Source organism: Ictalurus furcatus, chromosome 3 (assembly GCF_023375685.1).
Source record: "Ictalurus furcatus strain D&B chromosome 3, Billie_1.0, whole genome shotgun sequence".
In the NCBI taxonomy this organism is placed as follows: Eukaryota; Metazoa; Chordata; class Actinopteri; order Siluriformes; family Ictaluridae; genus Ictalurus; species Ictalurus furcatus.
The window spans coordinates 23,617,612-23,636,464 of record NC_071257.1 but is presented as its reverse complement, the minus strand read 5'-3'; the positions used below and the strand labels follow the sequence as shown (position 1 = coordinate 23,636,464).

At 37.9% G+C, this 18,853-nt stretch overlaps 3 protein-coding genes across 4 annotated transcripts; all 3 read right to left on the bottom strand.

Annotated features, from left to right (window-relative positions):
• Positions 1-550: 550 nt before the first annotated feature.
• On the bottom strand, positions 551-4,759 carry LOC128605032 (interferon-inducible GTPase 5-like). Of its 2 annotated transcripts, none has more exons than XM_053620141.1 (3): positions 4,536-4,759; positions 1,799-2,357; positions 551-1,641 (listed from the first exon to the last, which is right to left on the bottom strand). In XM_053620141.1, the coding sequence occupies exons 2-3, from the start codon at positions 2,355-2,357 to the stop codon at positions 1,001-1,003; spliced, it is 1,200 nt and encodes a 399-aa protein (XP_053476116.1). In that variant the 5' UTR covers positions 4,536-4,759; the 3' UTR covers positions 551-1,000. The 2 variants fall into 2 exon arrangements, with proteins under 2 accessions (XP_053476116.1, XP_053476115.1); XM_053620140.1 differs by lacking the exon at positions 4,536-4,759 and adding an exon at positions 3,916-4,529.
• Positions 4,760-7,896: 3,137 nt separating this feature from the next.
• Positions 7,897-14,761, bottom strand: LOC128605838 (interferon-inducible GTPase 5-like). Its single transcript, XM_053621616.1, has 3 exons — positions 14,128-14,761; positions 10,393-10,951; positions 7,897-10,193 (listed from the first exon to the last, which is right to left on the bottom strand). Exons 2-3 carry the CDS (start codon positions 10,949-10,951, stop codon positions 9,553-9,555), a joined length of 1,200 nt encoding a protein of 399 aa, XP_053477591.1. The 5' UTR covers positions 14,128-14,761; the 3' UTR covers positions 7,897-9,552.
• On the bottom strand, positions 12,504-16,560 carry LOC128605719 (interferon-inducible GTPase 5-like). Its single transcript, XM_053621432.1, has 4 exons — positions 16,537-16,560; positions 15,799-16,024; positions 15,040-15,275; positions 12,504-12,620 (listed from the first exon to the last, which is right to left on the bottom strand). Exons 1-4 carry the CDS (start codon positions 16,558-16,560, stop codon positions 12,504-12,506), a joined length of 603 nt encoding a protein of 200 aa, XP_053477407.1.
• Positions 16,561-18,853: the final 2,293 nt, after the last annotated feature.

The window sequence follows — 18,853 nt, the reverse complement described above, 5'->3', positions numbered from 1 at the left end:
TACATCTATATATAAATGTCCATTACTCCACTCTATTTCTTGTCATTCAGGTTTACCTAGTCATCTGTAACAGATCAGACAACAACCCTATTATTTTGTTGGATGCCGTTGTGATGTACACTGTACACTGTTTCTGCTTTTACAAATGAGTTGACATTAACTGGCTTAACTAGAATGTCAAATGATAGTATTATAAAGGAAGAATCTTGTTTCATGCTTCTTAACAAACTAGATGTGTTTGTGTTCCAGTAAGAGCCAACAGAGTCTTTGTCTCCTTGAAGTGTGAAAAGTGTCCTTTGGACATTTTCATGGTTTCTAAAACTCTTTTAGGTTGTTGGTACTTTGTTCATATACTTACAATCGTGACCCTGTGTGTGTGTGTTTTTTGTTTGTTTGTTTGTTTTTTTGCTTGCCATGGGAATCTCTGTTCTTTTTCACTCTATTGTCCCAAGCTTTGACTTGCTTTCAGTTAGTCCAGGTCTTGGACTTGTCTTGGACTCAACAGTAGTGATCTTGACTACAGCCCTAAATATAGCACAATAATCACAGCAGAGAAATAATTTTATTGTTTTGATTAGTGACCTACAGAAAACATTGTTGTCATGGTTACAGTGATACAACAGGTAGTTGTATTTGTTTCTGTATTCTTTTCTACCCAGGATAATTATTTACTCTGGTTACTTTCGGGTAGACTCAGCACCTTAGCATCGACATCATAAATCATAAAAAAACATGTAATGAGCAATCATAAACAGCATTTCTCAAACTGGTCAGACAACAACATACCTAAATTATAAACTGTATTTAATTAAGTTGATTCGTATGTGACACCACAAACTGTAAAAACAGCAAATAAAATACGATAGATTAAAATTAAGAAATAGTCATGATTAGAAATCAACTTATTTAAATGATTATGATGTCTAAATGGCATTTACTTCATTATAATAAGAATATATGGGGGAGGTTGAATGGCACATTATTTTTTTTTTTTACGTATTTATACTGATGTTTGCAAAGCAACCATGAGCACATTGCGGGCATCTTCAGCGAGCTCATTAAGACAACTCTGCAGTATGTAGTAAATAGTAGCAAAGGACAGTGACCCAGCTGCTAAAGATCCCAGAACAGGAATTAAACCCAGCCAGTATTCTGCTGCTGATCCTATAACAAAAAGACTTGAACTTGTCAGCAATCTAATAACCAGATCTTTGGTTATTTCTTTATTTAGAGGAGACTTCAACACAGATTTTAGTTCATCTACTGACTTCCCTGATCTCTCAGAAAGCTTCTGTAAGGAATCTGGGTCCAAACTGAAGGCAGTGTAATATTTCTTAAGCTCTGTCACCAAGATGGTTACATCTGCAGTGATTGATGCAGCTGCATTTACAACAGGTATCGGCACAGCTGCAACCGAGGCAGAGAGCAGAGCCAACTTCCATATGTTGCTCTGCAGTGCCTTCTTTTTCCTCTTGTTGATCTCCAGAGTGATGTTTGGAAGCGCCAGCATCAGTACATCTCTCTTGTGCTGGGGAAGTTCCCTCTCCATGGTCTCCTCAAGATGGTTGAAATCATAGAGACTGAGTTCGAAGCAAGAGATCAGGAAGACCGCAGGAGACTTTAGACCAGTCTCTTCTAGACCTAAGATAAAAAGGTAATGATCTTTTTAAAACAGTTTCTTAAAAGGGTCATTCTTCATTATATAATACTTACTCTATAATCAAAATGTACAGTATGTGTATATAATAGTGTTAAATGAGTCAAAAGTGTAATGTAATATGTTATCCAAAAGGAAAACCTTTAATGCAGTTGTCTCGGATTGTATCCAGTGTCTTGTCTTTGTTAAATGTCTTCTTTCTTTTTTCAGCCTCAATGTTGTTGTCAATCTTTGAGCGAACAAAATAAAACTTCTTTTCCATTTTTAATATCTCTGCTGCCAGACTGGCGTGGCATTCTCTGAAACGATCTGATGCTATGATGATGAAAAAATCATATTGTTCAAATTGAACCTGTTTGAGATATTCATCAGCTTTGAATCTGGGGGTTCCAATGCCAGGGAGATCCCACAATTTGACGTTTGGGAATTTTGGGTAAGGATAAGCAGTAGGCTCTGTAGTGGTCTCTACAGGACCAGTTTCTGCAGAGCCTTCATCTTCATCCCCTAAACCCCTGAAGGCATTAATAAATGTCGATTTTCCAGATCCAGACTCTCCTGTTACAGCAATGTTCAGTTCCACACGATCTTGTTGTGCAAAATAATCCTTAATCTTGTCAACAGCTGATGGCAGATCTTCAGTGGCTAGTGACCTTTTAATTTCTTCAATTTCAGCAGCATCGATAATGTCATACTCATCCATCTGAAAAAAACCCCCACACACATTTATTTAAAACTCACACAAACTGGTGATCACACATGCACACACAAACATATAGTGAAAATTAGAAGTATTTACAGAAGATTTCTGGGATTTCTGGAAAAATTTGAAGGTTTCCCTCAGAAATCTCTTTTGCTTGTGCCAATATACACTTCCACAAACATGTGTTTTGAAGCTCAGACTTTGATAGATCCCTGTTCTTTAAATAAAGATAATTTTCATCAGATAATTTGTGTACATTAAGCTATATGTCTTATCTTATCTCATCTTCAGAGCTTAATTTGAGCCGGATTCTGCCAGAAAAGGATCCAGGACCTCCAAAATGTAGCACACCTGTCTTCTGGAACCTTTTTATGTGGATCTGCCACCACTGCGGCTGGATGTTTAAAGTCTCATGCAGCAATATTATCAAAACTGCTAAAAATTTTTTTTGCTAATCTTATATTACCGGTGCTCACATATTGCTAATTGTCAATCAATAGCTTCTTTCACATAACCTAATCATGTCAACTTCAAATTTCACCTGAATTTGTTGTCACAAAGCGAAGCCTACAGTCACATTACATGCATTGTAGAGTGTGTCATGGTGACAAGAAAGCAGTTATCATTAACAGCATTTTTAAGAACACAAACAACGACATTGAGAAGACGGAGCAAAATAATAAAAAGACAAGAGTCCAAGAGAGCAAGTGGCAGCAGGTCACCAATGAAGCAGTTTGGCGACTGTACCCATGACTAGTAGTGATAATGCTAGCCTGATTGTGGAAGTTTTTTAGAACTGCTTACTAGGATAAATGTTGTCCTGTGCATGGCTTTGAAAGTGAGATTGAATGCCAGGAATTAAATGGAGTTAACAGCCCACGTACAGTCATTCGGGTTTTTAGAGATTTCAGGGACTCAAATACACAAAATGTTCCAGAGTGAGGAGTTCCAGAGTGAGGAGTGAGGCAGTTGTTAGTTACTGTGAGTACCATATCAATCTCCAGTTAAGTGCAAGTGGGGTTTCTCCAAAATAAATCTCATTTGTAGTTTGCAGCGTACATCCCTTCTCATTCCCCACTATCTTATCTCTGAACAGTGGGTCCACCACTTACAAAGTTCAATCCTGAGCCATTTGTGCGCTTATACATATGTATAGTCTTATGTCAGCCAATCGGCCACACTGCTTTCTGGATATCTGCATCAGCATTGGCCATAAAAAACTCCTCGACCACTAATGTCAATAAACTGTATACACTGCTGCCACCAGTAGCAATTACAATATAAAATTACAATGATTTCTTTTTAATTAGGTAATTAAAAATTGATTTGAAATTGATGCTGGTTTTTGTCACAGAGTCTCCTCTTTATCACAATTATTGCTTTGGTTCTGCTGCTCAAACTCCATCTGATCATGGTTGAGACTCATTATGTCTTGTTAGTTGCTGTAACTATATCTTTTCTAAGCCTTCTTACTTTCGTTTCAACTGTCATTTACTTAAAATATTAACAGATCTACTTATAGAAATACTTCATATAAGAACTAGTAATTGAATCGTACCTTTACACAGGAGAATAAATACTGCAGTGTGTATCTCTGAGAAGTGCTGTAATAATATGGAAATAATGACTGTGAGCTAAGCAGATAAAAGCAGACTGCACTGTTGACTAAAGGGGCGGTCTTTCTCACCGTTGTGTGTGTGTGTGTGTGTGTGTGTGTGTGTGTGTGTGTGTGTGTCAGACTGAAGGAAATTGAATCTGTTGGGTAGACTTGCAACAAAGTGGAAATCTTTTTTGTAATGCAGGCTTTGAAATGACTTAACTGCTCATTATGGATCATAAACAGATAAATTACCTTTGATTATGATTCTTAGTTGTTAGTATGTAACATTTTTATTGCTCTTCCAGCATTTATATGTAAAAACTCAAGCTTTTTAACCTTCTCAAACACAGTGTTCAGATATCCTGAGGGAGCCCGGCAGACTGGCCTTACCATGAAATAAAATATATATAATAAATTATATGGTTTTGTATATACAGTATGGTATAGCTTTTCTAAGTGAGTCAACCCTTGTTATTTATGTTTTCATTTATTTTTCATTTCCGTCATTTTACTTAAAATATTAACATATGTATAGAAATAATTTACGTAAGAACTAGCAAAAAGTATTTGAATCCTACCTTTACACAGAGGAATAAAGACCAGAGTATTTATCCTTGAAGTGCTGTAATACACTGGCAGATTGTAAATGTTGTGAACAAAGTAGAGGAAGCTCGCTTGTATTTCTTGTCATTCAGGTTTCCGACGTCATCTATTCAAATTCAGATCAGACCACAGGGTTTGTTTTTCAGTTTCACTTTCCTACAATTTGCTGGATGCTTCAAAGAAATGGTTCATTGGCTTCAGTGTGAAGTGCAACATGGCAAAGCCTTGACATAAAAGACGTGAATTTTTATCTTGTCCGACATTCAAAGAAAGATTTGTATTTTTAATTACTATGGAAAATCAATTCAATTCACTTTTATTTATATTGTGCTTTTACAATGGACCTTGTCACAAAGCAGCTTTAATGAAATGTAAAAATGTTAATAGTATTAAATTAAATGAAATTACGTCAAGGTTTCCCCTCGCGTCCAGCACCGGAACGAGCAGCGCACTCAGCAGCCCGGAGTGTGACAGTGTGCACTTCTGGGTTTTTTCACACTGACAGTATGTGTGTGTATTGCTAGTATTACTATTTTATTTACTTCTTGAACATTTAAGGATTACAGGGGATACATATCACAAAAACACTTAAGAGAACATGATAAGAAACTCGAGGTAGAGCAAAGCAATAAAGTACATTTTCAAACAAGATACAGTAAACAGAGATAGTTTACTAAAAAGAAAAAGTAATTCACAAAAACATCTAAAGAAATAGATATTATACAATAAATTAATAAAAATAAATAGAAATAAATTATTTGAAACTGTCACCTTCAGGAAATCAGAAGGTAACCATTATAATGAAACTCTTAATTTTTTTTTTGCCTCAGCTGAGCATGTGTGTGTATTGTGACTACAATCCCGGACATACTACATCTGACATGTTGGCATTGTCATGTGACCTTCGACGTCATCATAAACACAAAACTCTTAAAGGGATGACCAGATTAAAGCAAGCGCATTAAAGGCAAAATGCACATCAGGAAAGTTAACTGAATGAGTCATTTAATGCGGTTAGTGTTAACAGGCTGAGGTAAACTCGTCGCGTACTGCAAAATCTCACCGGAAGCAGTACACAATCCGGGTATATCTCGCCTACTGTTTCTCGCCTACTGAGAATTTGGACATACTACCCCTCCTGCGTACTGCTTTTCGCTTACTGTATAGTAGGGTAGTACGCGATTTCAGACGCAGTCACTGTGTTTACTGTTACATGTGTGTTTGTTTTGATTTCTGTCATGTCTCTCTTATTTGTTGTCTCCTAATGTGTCTCAGCTGTTCTGTGTCTCCCCGTTGATTACGAGAACCAGAACCGTACCAAGGCTTTGCTCCTCATTGTTTGTTTCTCAGTTTTCTGATCCTGTCACAGTTTCTCGTTTTGTACTTTGCCTAGCCTCGTTTGTGCTGTTTGTAGATCGCCTGACCCACGCCTGTTCTTTGACTATATTCTTGTTTATTGTTTTGGATTTGTATGCCTGCCTCCTTTAATAAATAAGCTCTTAACTGCACTTGCATCTGTCTACACCCTGTTTACTTGACAATTTACAACTAGTTGTAGAAGTTGGACACATTTGAACTAGTTGGGAATATTTAGGCATATTTGTAATTAATATTTTAATAGAGTTTTACATAATTAGTAATTGATACTGATCAATAAATATACATTTATTCAGATAAAATTAATGTATGAGAGTGGCTGGGTAGTGTCATCATGATAATTTCGGCAAGGTTGACAATGTTGTTCTAAAACAAATTGTACAATAATTTGAACCTTCTCTAGATAATACTACACCTCTGCACCTTCAGAAATAATGAAGTTTTCTAGTAAAAGAGATTCAGATTCAACTGAATCTCTTTTGTGTTGTGAGTACTTTGTTAAAATTGTTATAACTGTAATGATGAGTCAACGGAATGAGGATCCATGTGCAGCTTTATTAAATAGAACAGCAAAAGTACTGACAGGAAGAAGTAGATCACAGGCACAACTCAATATACAAGGCAAACCCAGAGACATAGTCACAAACAGACAAAAGGTCAGGGCAGGCAGCAAGCAAACACAGGAAATATCCATATAAATGTAGCAGAAGAAAAGGCAGGCAGCACAGGTTCAAAAACAGAGTAAACAGTCCATGGTCAAACACAGGCAAGGCAAAATAAAATGAACAATCCATACAGGAATTCGTGGAGTTTTTTGTAATTGTTGCAACCAAAAATGCTTGATTTTGTTGCGGCTTTTTTCTCTCTGGAAATTTGCGATGCAATTTGCTGAGTTTTTGTGCTGTTTTGCACAAAACTACTTGAATTGGAGAAAATGCAATTGCACAGAATTGTTTTACACAGACTCTCACAGTGGTGTTTGTTGGTAAATGAGATCTTTTAGCTGTACTCATGTTCGATGCACATGAATTGAAGGGGGGCTTTGGCTGAATGGTCATTGTGATGACGTCACATGGTGTGTTGTGATGATGTCACATGACACATCTTGGCCCAAATCTGCGATAATTTAAAAAAAAATTTGCAAGCGCCCACAATTATTGTGGAGTTTTCTTGATTTTTGTGTTCACTTCTGCGATCACAAAATCCTGGAGGGACTGAATGAATGCCTTTTACAAATTCAGAGTTGATAGTTTAAAACATGTAATTTGTTATAAATAGAATATAAATATATAATTTGTTATAACTATAATGTCAAACGATGGTATTTTAAAGGAAGAATATGTCACGATTGGAGGTTGAGACAGATGCAAGTGCAGAACTTAAAAAGTTTAATAAAGAACAAATCAAAAATACAAAAGACACTATGACTTTAAGGCAAAACACTGTGCCAAAGATTAAACATAAACCAAAGAACAAAACACGGCAACAGGGACAAAGGTACAGAAAGACAAACGTGAAACAAAGAGTGCAGTGCAAACTGTGGCTATATACAGGAGTGCTCAATTAACAGAAACATGATTCAGGTACAGCTGGTCATGTGATTGTGATGCAATGGCTGCTGGGAACCTTAGTTCAGAGTTCCTTCACTGATTACATTACAGAATCTCATTTCATTCTTCTTAACAAAACTGTACTGTGGTGCATATTACAGATGTTTTTGTGTTCCAGTAAGAGCCAAAAGAGTCTGTGTCCTTGAAATGTAGAGGCACTTTATTGCAATATTATAGATAAAAAAGTGATGTTCTTTAATTAAATACTCCATGTCACCCATGTATTTAGGTTAATCCCTGTGTTTTGCATGATTTCTATATCACTCTTTCTTCATCATCACCTACATCCTTTAAGGCAGAGTTCAGCAACAGCTCTGTTTAAAAGGTACAAAGAAAATCCCACCTGCAGTGATAGAGACCTGGATCAGGACTCTCCACCTGATTAGCCAGGAGTTGAGGTCCTGAAGCTAGCTGACTTTGCAAGTCTTCCAATGCCTGTGCTGACAGTTCCCTGCCAGAGGTAAAGGTCACTTCATTCTGATGATTATGCAGGAAATCACACTGGAATTACCTTCCATTCATAACATAAACCATGCACAAGAGCTTAATCAGACCACATCATCTAAAATACTTAATTCATAAAAGATGAGTGGTATGTTTGAATGTGTACACATTTTGACTGAAATGAAATTTATGCACATTGTATCATGCCAAACTAGAAAACCTCCACTGAAGTAATTGCAGTGTTTGTATCTATGTTACTTTTGGCAATGCTAACCAGAGGAAGTGATGCAAAAGTGATAATTCTTTTGAGATAAAGTTTATACTGATATTCATGGCCATGAGGTGTTAATTACTGCTTTCATTCATGCATTCATCTTCAGTAACCTCTTCATCGTGGTCAGGGTCACAGTAGATCTGGAGACTATCCCGAGAACACTGAGCATGATGCAGGAGTACACGTTGGATGTGTATTTAGTAGCCCAACCAACTACCAATATGTTTTTAGATAGGAAGAAACTGGATAAGCTTAATTTTTGTGCCCATGAAAACAGTTTACCAATATGTCATTAAAATGAACTCTTTGCCTTTTACATACACAGAGTTGATAGTTTATTAGAAAGTAAATTACATAAGCATGTGGTTATATGAACCCTGGATAGCAGCCAGGTGTGGTGTGAAACACATGGATATCTGCTTGTTTTTTTTTTGTGTATGTGTGTGTGTGTGTGTGTGTGCGCATATGCCTGCCATGAACTTCCAACCAAGGAATATTCTGAAGAGCAGGAATCACTTTAGGACTACCCTGAAAGGTGCTCAGACTGCTGAACACTCGCAAGTGTTAATATTAAGATAAAAAATGTGTAATTTTTCTATGACAAAAACTAAATAATGCCCCACACTCACAATATGTGTTGAAATGTGAAAAAGTTTGACATTACCAAACACCTGATTTGAGCAGATTATTGCTGCATGGGCGCTATAAAACGCAAGCCATTCATTCATTCTTTCATTAGATGAAATTTTCAGTTGGAAATTTCATGTCATTAGAATGTTAGCTCCAAAACAATTTGTATGGTAAAAAGCACCTTATATAATTTTATTGTTTTAATTTAAATAATTGTATTGTTTTGATTAGTGACCTGCAGAAAACATTGTTATCATGGTTACAATGATACAACAGGTAGTTGTATTTGTTTCTGTATTCTTTTCTACCCAGGATAATTATTTACTCTGGTTACTTTCCGGTACACTCTTAGCATCGATATCATAAATCATAAAAAAAAAATTTAAAAAAAATGTAATGAGCAATCATAAACAGCATTTCTCAAACTGGTCAGACAACAACATACCTAAATTATAAACTGTATTTAATTAAGTTGATTCGTATGTGACACCACAAACTGTAAAAACAGTAAATAAAATACGATAGATTAAAATTAAGAAATAGTCATAATTAGAAATCAACTTATTTAAATGATCATGATGTCTAAATGGCATTTACTTCATTACAATAAGAATATATGGGGAGGTTGAATGGCATATTATTATTTTTTAAACATATTTATACTGGTGTTTGCAAAGCAACCATGAGCACATTGCGGGCATCTTCAGTGAGCTCATTAAGACAACGCTGCAGTATGTAGTAAACGGTAGCAAAGGACAGTGGTCCAGCTGTTAGAGATCCCACAACAGGAATTAAACCCAACCAGTATTCTGCTGCTGATTCTACGGCTAAAAGACTTGAACTTGTCAGCAATCTAATAACCACATCGTTGGTTATTTCTTGATTTAGAGGAGATTTCAGGACAGCCTTTAGCTCATCTACTGACTTCCCTGATCTCTCAGAAAGCTTCTGTAAGGAATCTGGGTCCAAACTGAAGGCAGTGTAATATTTCTTAAGCTCTGTCACCAAGATGGCTACATCTGCACTGATTGATGCAGCTGCATTTACAACAGGTATTGGCACAGCTGCAATCGAGGCAGAGAGCAGAGCCAACTTCCATATGTTGCTCTGCAGTGCCTTCTTTTTCCTTTTGTTGATCTCCAGAGTGATGTTTGGAAGCGCCAGCATCAGTACATCTCTCTTGTGCTGGGGAAGTTCCCTCTCCATGGTCTCCTCAAGACAGTTGAAATCATAGAGACTGAGTTCGAAGCAAGACATCAGGAAGACTGCAGGAGACTTTAGACCAATCTCTTCTAGACCTAAGATAAAGAGGTAATGATCTTTTTAAAATTATTTTTTCAAATGCTCAATCATTACACTGATCAAAAGGATTAACTAATCAGTTATCATTAGCATTCATACTTACACTTTTCTAATTATAATGTGTGTGTAATAATTTTATATAATAGTTTTAAATGAGTTAAGAGTGTAATGAAATGTGTCATCTAAAAGGTAAACCTTTAATGCAGTTGTCTCGGATTGTATCCAGTGTCTTGTCTTTGTTAAATGTCTTCTTTCTTTTTTCAGCCTCAATGTTGTTGTCAATCTTTGAGCGAACAAAATAAAACTTCTTTTCCATTTTTAGTATCTCTGCTGCCAGACTGGCGTGGCATTCTCTGAAACGATCTGATGCTATGATGATGAAAAAATCATATTGTTCAAATTGAACCTGTTTGAGATATTCATCAGCTTTGAATCTGGGGGTTCCAATACCAGGGAGATCCCACAATTTGACGTTTGGGAATTTTGGGTAAGGATAAGCAGTAGGCTCTGTAGTGGTCTCTACAGGACCAGTTTCTGCAGAGCCTTCATCCTCATCCCCTAAACCCCTGAAGGCATTAATAAATGTTGATTTTCCAGATCCAGATTCTCCTGTTACAGCAATGTTCAGTTCCACACGATCTTGTTGTGCAAAATAATCCTTAATCTTGTCAACAGCTGATGGCAGATCTTCAGTGGCTAGTGACCTTTTAATTTCTTCAATTTCAGCAGCATCGATAATGTCATACTCATCCATCTGAAAAACAAAACAACAACAACAAAAAAACACACTTTTTTAAAATTAACATAATCACATGCACACACAAACATATATAGTAAAAATTAGAAGTATTCCCAGAAGATTTCTGGGAAAATTAGAAGATTTCCCTCAGAAATCTCCTTTGGTTGTGCCATTATACAGTTCAGACTTTGATAGATCCCTGTTCTTTAAATAAAGCAAGGTGCTCACTCACACCTGATTGTCATCCCATTGAATGAAAACACCTGACTCCAATTTCACCTTCAAATTAAACTGCTAATCCTACAGGATCACATACTTTTGCCACTGACTGAAATGTAATATTAGGTCATTTTCCTTAATAAATAAATGACCAAATATAATATTTTTGTCTCATTTGTTTAATTGGATTCTCTTTATCTACTTTTAGGACTTGTGTAAAAATTTGATCATGTTTTAGGTCATATTTATGCAGAAATGTAGAAATATTTAAAGGGTTCAGAAACATTCAAGCACCACTGTACGCATGGTGAAGCATAGTGGTGGCAACATCATGCCATGGAATTGGGGCTCTAGTCAAAATAGAGGGAATAGTGAATAGCACCAAATACCAATTTGTTCTGGCCAAGAACCTGCAGACGTCTGTTAGACAGCTGAAGCTGAAGATAAAAACATCACCATTTGGATAATAATCCAAAGCAAAGTTAACAAAGGAATGGTGTCAGAAGAAGAAGAGGAAGACCCAATTGGTTCCCGATTGGGTTTTGGAATGAACCAATCAGAGCCCAGATCTAAATCTTATCGAAAACCTGTGGAAGGACTTTGCAAAGGAGATCCCTTCACAATTTAACAAATCTGAAGAATGAAAGAGTGGAATACAATGGCCAAATCAAGATAGTAGGTAAAAGTAGCTAGATATGTATCCAAAAAGACTGAGTGCCGTATTACAAGCAGAAGGTGCCTTAACAAAGTATTATTTAAGGGGTGTGTACACTTATGCAACCAGGTTAAAATCTGACACAATTTATCATAGTTTTATTTTGTACATCACAAAAGCCTGCAATAACAGGGGTGTAGACTTTTTTAAAATGAAAAAGATGAATATGAGCATGGACACAATCCACTGCAGATAAAAACAATGTCTGCTTTTATTTTTGGGTTTTAACTAAAGCTTTGAGAATGGTTTAAACTATCCTGTTTAAACATACAAATACAAATGTAAAAATACAATGAAAGTCCTTCTACAATTTGTATACTTGTATACAATGTCTTTCAATTTTAATCTAATTTAATCGGATAATTTGTGTACATGAAGCTATTTTTACCTTTATAATTCCATCTATAGCTTCCACCCTCCCTTGGGATCAAGTCTTATCTTGTCTTACCTTATCTTATCTTCAGAGCTTAATTTGAGCCAAATCCTGCCAGAACAGGATCTGGTACCTCCAAAATGTAGCACACCTGCTTTCTGGAACATTTTTTATATGGATCTGTGACTTGACAAATCACAGATTTTTGGTTTTATTGCATTTTAGAAAAAAATCCCAACTTTTATGGAAATGGGGTTAGTTCAGCATTGAATATCGTTGGCTACATGAGATTCTAGAAGCAGTTTAACATGTCTGTAAGTTCGAGGACCGGGGCCTTTCACGTGACTCCTGATTTGCCAGATCACTACCCTCTGAACCTGCAGATTTACAAATTAAGCACTGCTTATCTTAAATTTATATGGGGGGTAGTGGTCACCAATAGTGATAGCAGTCACCAATGCCAGTGCTGATATATTGGCTGATAGTTGGCATTTTTAAATTATCAGCATCGGTCGATATAACTTCCCATTCAGCCGATATTTGACGAGACAGATGCCATACAGTATATTGCAAAAACACGTTCTTCCTTATTCTGGCTTAAAAACATGCAATCAGATGCGAGTGGGTGACGCGAGCGTCTCACGAACAGTAAAATGACCAGACATTGTTCGCTTTTTAACGTGACGTTACGTAAAGTTACACACAATAACACTCATGGGGACACAGACATGCAATAAACAAATTCAAACATTTTACCTCACAAACAATCACACTTGATTGTTCCTCAGAAACGTTCCCCCGACTCGTTGAGAGGAAATGTGGTATGGAATATGGAATTACTTCACATTCGAGGCGGATGACAACAAACATATAATTGATGCCCTGAAGCCAGTGTGCAACCGATGCTATCATTCATTTCAAACAAAGCGAAGAAACACCTGGAATTTGGCGAAGCACCTGAAAGACGGTCCCTATATTATGTTTGTTAGAGGCAGCTAGCATTGTTGCCGTGAAACCAGTTAACATTTTGCTCCATGTAATGTTTGCGATAGCCAGTTATTTGTTAACGACGCTAACGCATTGCAGTGTTATAAACTACCTCCTAATGGACCACCATGCATCGCCATTCAGCCCATGTCCTGTCAGCAAAATGTAGCCTGATGTCACTACCCATTCTTCAAATGTTAATGCTTTTAATAAATCTTTTTTTGGCCTGCCACCATATCAGTGAATTTAAACTAATGCTTGCATTCAGAGTATAAGGGGTCTGTGTGTGCATGCATGTGTGTGTGTGTGTGTGTGTGTGTGTGTGTGTTAGGAGTGCACCTCCACTGTAGCCTCCAATCATTGTCAGACAGTGTTTGATAACTAAAATATCCACCTATCTCTCTCTCTTTTTTTTTTTTTTTTTGCCAGTATCAGCCAGAGGAGGATGTCCTCCAGGAGAGTTTTTAATTTAATTTTTATACCAAACCGTGGTATCGACTTTAGTATCGAATATTGCGTACTTTTGGTGGTATGGGTACAGATTACTAGATTTTTGGTATGACATCCCTACTTTAAATGATGGTATATTTTGTGTATGAGCTCATTTGGTAGAGAAATTCATGTCAAATTTACATATGATTTCATAGTTTATTTTTAGTAAATATATAAAATCTAAACGTTGTGCGTTATAGCTGACACCTTCGTAAATACTAAACAGTTAGTTTTGTGACTGTAAATCATTTCCTTCAAATGCTATTGAAGTTAGAAACGTGTATAACAATGTCGTATGTAACTTTAGAGACAGCCACTTAATTTGCGGATATCGACCGTCCAAAATCAAGCCAACTTTATACCAGTTAGAAATACTTCATATAAGAACAAGTAATTTATTCCTACCTTTACACAGGATAATAAATACTGCAGTGTGTATCTCCGAGAAGTGCTGTAATAATATGGCAATAATGACTAAGCAAATATGGCTAAGCACATCGGCGTAACCCCGCATTCTTTGGGGGGGGGGGGGTCGTGTGGGTTGGAACCGCATTCACTATGTTCTAAAGGTCAAGTTTGGTGAACTCTGACCTGACAATTTGTATCACGTGAAGACGTTGACCAATAAAAGATCCGACACATCACGGACTGACCTCTTTAGAAAATCCAAGATGGAGGGAGCACTGATTATATCGTCTCACCATTCCGTTTTTATAGAACCCAGCTTTAAAAGAATCTAAAATAAAAAAGATGCATACAGGGATATGGTATATTTTAACACTGAAATAAATATTTTAAACAATATTGATGTCATATCCTTTTCCCGCCCATATTCGCAGCGGTGTCTGACAAAAATACGCATGCTTAAAGCTTAGTGTGATACCCGCGCGCGCGTGTCTGTGTCTGTGTGTGTGTGTGTGTGTGTCAGACTGAAGGAAACCGAATCTGTTGGGAAGCCTTTCAACAAAGCTCGCCTACTATATAGTAGATAAGTATGTGGTTTCGGGCGCAGCCGTGCTCTCTTGTTTGCCGTCAAACGGTTGAGCACTGTCATGTGTGTACGTGTCTTGTCGCAAAATGCAGCGAAAACTCCCACACGAAGTTAATAGCGTGATTAAGGTCTGTAGTGCACTTCGATAATGTGACTAAAATAGGATTACTCCACATGTCTTGATTTGACTTCCCTGATCTCTCAGAAAGCTTCTGTAAGGAATATGGGTCCAAACTGAAGGCACTGTAATATTTCTTAAGCTCTGTCACCAAGATGGTTACATCTGCAGTGATTGATGCAGCTGCATTTACAACAGGTATCGGTACAGCTGCAACTGAGGCAAAGAGCAGAGCCAACTTCCATATGTTGCTCTGCAGTGCCTTCTTTTTCTTCTTGTTGATCTCCAGAGTGATGTTTGGAAGCGCCAGCATCAGTACATCTCTCTTGTGCTGGGGAAGTTCCCTCTCCATGGTCTCCTCAAGACAGGTGAAATCATAGAGACTGAGTTCGAAGCAGGAGATCAGGAAGACAGCAGGAGACTTTAGACCAGTCTCTTCTAGACCTAAGATAAAAAGGTAATGATCTTTTTTAAATTATTTTTTCAAATGATCAATCATCATTACACTGATCAAAAGGATTAACTAATCAGTTATCATTACCATTCATACTTATACTTTTCTAATTATAATGTGTGTAATAATTTTATATAATAGTTGTAAATGAGTTAAGAGTGTAATGAAATGTGTCATCTAAAAGGTAAACCTTTAATGCAGTTGTCTCGGATTGTATCCAGTGTCTTGTCTTTGTTAAATGTCTTCTTTCTTTTTTCAGCCTCAATGTTGTTGTCAATCTTTGAGCGAACAAAATAAAACATCTTTTCCATTTTTAGTATCTCTGCTGCTAGACTGGCATGGCATTCTATGATGCAATGATGATGAAAAAATCATATCTTTAAAATTGAACCTGTTTGAGATATTCATCAGCTTTGAATCTGGGAGTTCCAATGCCAGGAAGTTCCCACAATTTGACATTTGGGAATTTTGGGTAAGGATAAACAGTAGGTGCTGTAGTGGTCTCTACAGGACCAGTTTCTGCAGAGCCTTCATCTTCATCCCCTAAACCCCTGAAGGCATTAATAAATGTCGATTTTCCAGATCCAGATTCTCCTGTTACAGCAATGTTCAGTTCCACACGATCTTGTTGTGCAAAATAATCCTTAATCTTGTCAACAGCTGATGGCAGATCTTCAGTGGCTAGTGACCTTTTAATTTCTTCAATTTCAGCAGCATCGATAATGTCATACTCAGCCATCTTAAAAAAAACACAGACACACTTTTTTAAATTCACATAAACTGGTGCTCACACATGCACACAAAACATATATAGTAAAAATTAAAAGTATTCCCAGAAGATTTTTGGGAATTCTGGGAAAATTATAAGATTTCCCTCAGAAATCTCCTTTGGTTGTGCCATTATACAGTTCAGACTTTGATAGATCCCTGTTCTTTAAATAAAGCAAGGTGCTCACTCACACCTGATTGTCATCCCATTGAATGAAAACACCTGACTCCAATTTCATCTTCAAATGAAACTGGTAATCCTACAGGATCACATACTTTGCCACTGACTGAAATGTAATATTGGGTCATTTTCCTTAATAATTAAATGACCAAGTATAATATTTTGTCTCATTTGTTTAATTGGGATCTCTTTATCTACTTTTAGGACTTACGTAAAAATTTGATGATGTTTTAGGTCATATTTATGTAGAAATGTAGAAATTTCTAAAGGGTTCACAAACATTCAAGCACCACTGTACTCACCGTGAAGCATAGTGGTGGCAACATCATGCCATGGAATTGGGGTTGTAGTCAAAATAGAGGGAATAGTGAATAGCACCAAATACCAATTTGTTCTGGCCAAGAACCTGCAGACCTCTGTTAGACAGCTGAAGCTGAAGATAAAAACATCACCATTTGGATAATGATCCAAAGCAAAGTTAACAAAGGAATGGCTTCAGAAGAGGAAGACCCAATTGGTTCCCGATTGAGTTTTGGAATGACACAATCAGAGCTGTTACAACCTGCTATCTTTGGGATGGGAATTTTTTTTGTGTGTGCTGTGCCATATTTTGTGTGCAGGTCCAAAGTCCCTCCCAGAGTTTTCAGCCTGCCCTAGCCTGCCTTGCTGTCGCCTCCCAGGATGACATCACTGATTGGTGGCCATATTTTAAGAGGAAGAGGAGTGAGAATGGTGTGGGATGTTGGTGGTTTAGAGAGTGTGTTTGGTTGTGCTGGTTTATGCTATATTCTGACTGCTGTTCTGGTTTTTGACTTTTGCCTGGATTTTGGACTTGGAGTTTGGTTGTCCCTGTACCTGTTTATGTGCATTCTATCCACCATTGTATATATGTTCACTTGGTTCACCGGCAGTAGGGGTGTGGCTGGCTGCCGTTTCTTTTGGGAGAGGGTCCTTTTGTCTCTGTTTTTTGGCTTAGGTAGTTAGGGAAGTACTTGTATTTTCTTAATTTTCCTTTTAGGTAAGCTAGCTACCTAAACAATAGAATTCTTTTGTCTATTATTTTGGTCTTGGCCCACCCTGAAGGTATGCCTGGTTTGGTTCCTTGTACAGTTATATGTATATAATTTTGTGTTTTACAACATACCACAACCTTTTTGAACAACCTTGTTTGTGTTGTTATTCCTGGCTCCCTCATTTTTAAAAGTCAATTCCATTGAATCCCGAGCTGGTTACTCTGTGCGGCCTAACCTAGACTGGGCTGTAACAGATTTGGGGGCTCATCCGGGATTGATTCTTTATTTATTTGTGTTTTGTGTGGTGAGTCAGGTTGTGTTGGTGTATTGTGCCTTTTGTAATTATGGCTTTTGGTTTGATTACGTTTATGTTGTGTCCTTTGTTAGAGGACTTTGATAGGTATAGGAAGGATGATCTGCTCCTTATTGGAGACTTTTTTCATGTGGCACTTCCCCGTATAGCTAGCAAAAAGGTAGTTAAAGCGGCGTTGTATGAGGCACTTGTGGATCAACAGGTCCTACCTGGGCGCAAAGCACTTCCTGGCATCGCCGCGCAGCCTACCCAGCCTCTTCCGGTTACCGACAGGGCGGAGGCCATGACTGAGCCGGAGGATAAGGTTGTTGCAGATCGTGAACAGCCTGAGACCGGCGCCGTGGACCCTGGCTGGCAACTAGCTCTAAAAGAGCTCAAGTTGGAGATTAAGCGGCAAGAGTACCAGACGCAGCTACTGCGAGTTCTGGAGCGGGAGCTGGACGCTGAAGGGAGAAGGCACGACCTGGCAGCTGAGCAGCGGAAGCCACTGCCACGGAAGCTTAACTCCCTGAGAGCAACCTCCCCGTATTCCATTGACACAGAGCGCTCCAGCCATGTTAATCCAAGGCATTGAACTGACTGTGATTCGTGAGCCCCTGCACACGGTATATTTGTAAACCGAGGGTTTCTCAGGTCTGGTGAAGGTGGCTGCTCATCCAGCTTTGCCCGTCAGTGGGGTTTCGGTCATTCTAGGGAATGATATAGTTGGTAATAAAGTCTTTTCCTTACCTGAAGTAGTTTCAGAACCTGAGTGCGCTAATATTCAGCCTGGTGACCAGCATTCATCCGTGTTACCCTTTTGTGTGTTACCGCAGGCCCAACAAAAGAACTCAGATAAATGTGAGTTTGAAAAAGGAGTTGTCTCCTATTTGGGTAAACGAGTAGGACAAGAGGTGGTTACACCGTTAACTGCCAAAATTGAGGCGATCTGCATGTTCCCTGCTCCTACAACGAAACATGACCTGCGTCGCTTTTTAGGGATGGCCGACTACTACCGGTGTTTCTGTAGGAATTTCTCCGATGTGGTTCTACCTTTGACTAACCTGTTGTGTAAAAACATGGTGTTCAAATGGTCCCCAGAGTGTCAGGCTGCCTTTGAGTCTGTTAAACTCCTCCTGACTAGCTCCGGACCTGAGCAGACCATTTAAGTTAGAAGTTGATGCCAGTAGCACGGGTGCAGGAGCAGTGCTTCTACAAGATGATGATAGAACACCCAGTTTGTTATTTCTCTAAGAAGTTCTTAAAACATCAGCTTAAATATAGCACCACTGAGAGGGAAGCTCTTGCCTTGCT

Bases quoted from the DNA above. Each gene is read 5' to 3' on its own strand.
- LOC128605838 (XM_053621616.1), bottom strand. From the start codon at position 10,951: ATGGATGAGTATGACATTATCGATGCTGCTGAAATTGAAGAAATTAAA. The intron at 10,194-10,392 runs GTTTACCTTTTA...TCTTTATCTTAG, and splicing joins CCGAGACAACTGCATTAAAG to GTCTAGAAGAGATTGGTCTA.
- LOC128605719 (XM_053621432.1), bottom strand. From the start codon at position 16,560: ATGTTGCCACCACTATGCTTCACG. The intron at 16,025-16,536 runs GTGAGTACAGTG...GTTTTTTTTAAG, and splicing joins TGCCACCACTATGCTTCACG to ATGGCTGAGTATGACATTAT. The intron at 12,621-15,039 runs GTACCGATACCT...GTAAATCTGCAG, and splicing joins TCTTTGCCTCAGTTGCAGCT to GTTCAGAGGGTAGTGATCTG.
- LOC128605032 (XM_053620140.1), bottom strand. From the start codon at position 4,194: ATGATCCATAATGAGCAGTTAAGTCATTTCAAAGCCTGCATTACAAAA. The intron at 2,358-3,915 runs GTACGATTCAAT...GGTTTTTTTCAG, and splicing joins ATTTATTCTCCTGTGTAAAG to ATGGATGAGTATGACATTAT. The intron at 1,642-1,798 runs GTTTTCCTTTTG...TTTTTATCTTAG, and splicing joins CCGAGACAACTGCATTAAAG to GTCTAGAAGAGACTGGTCTA.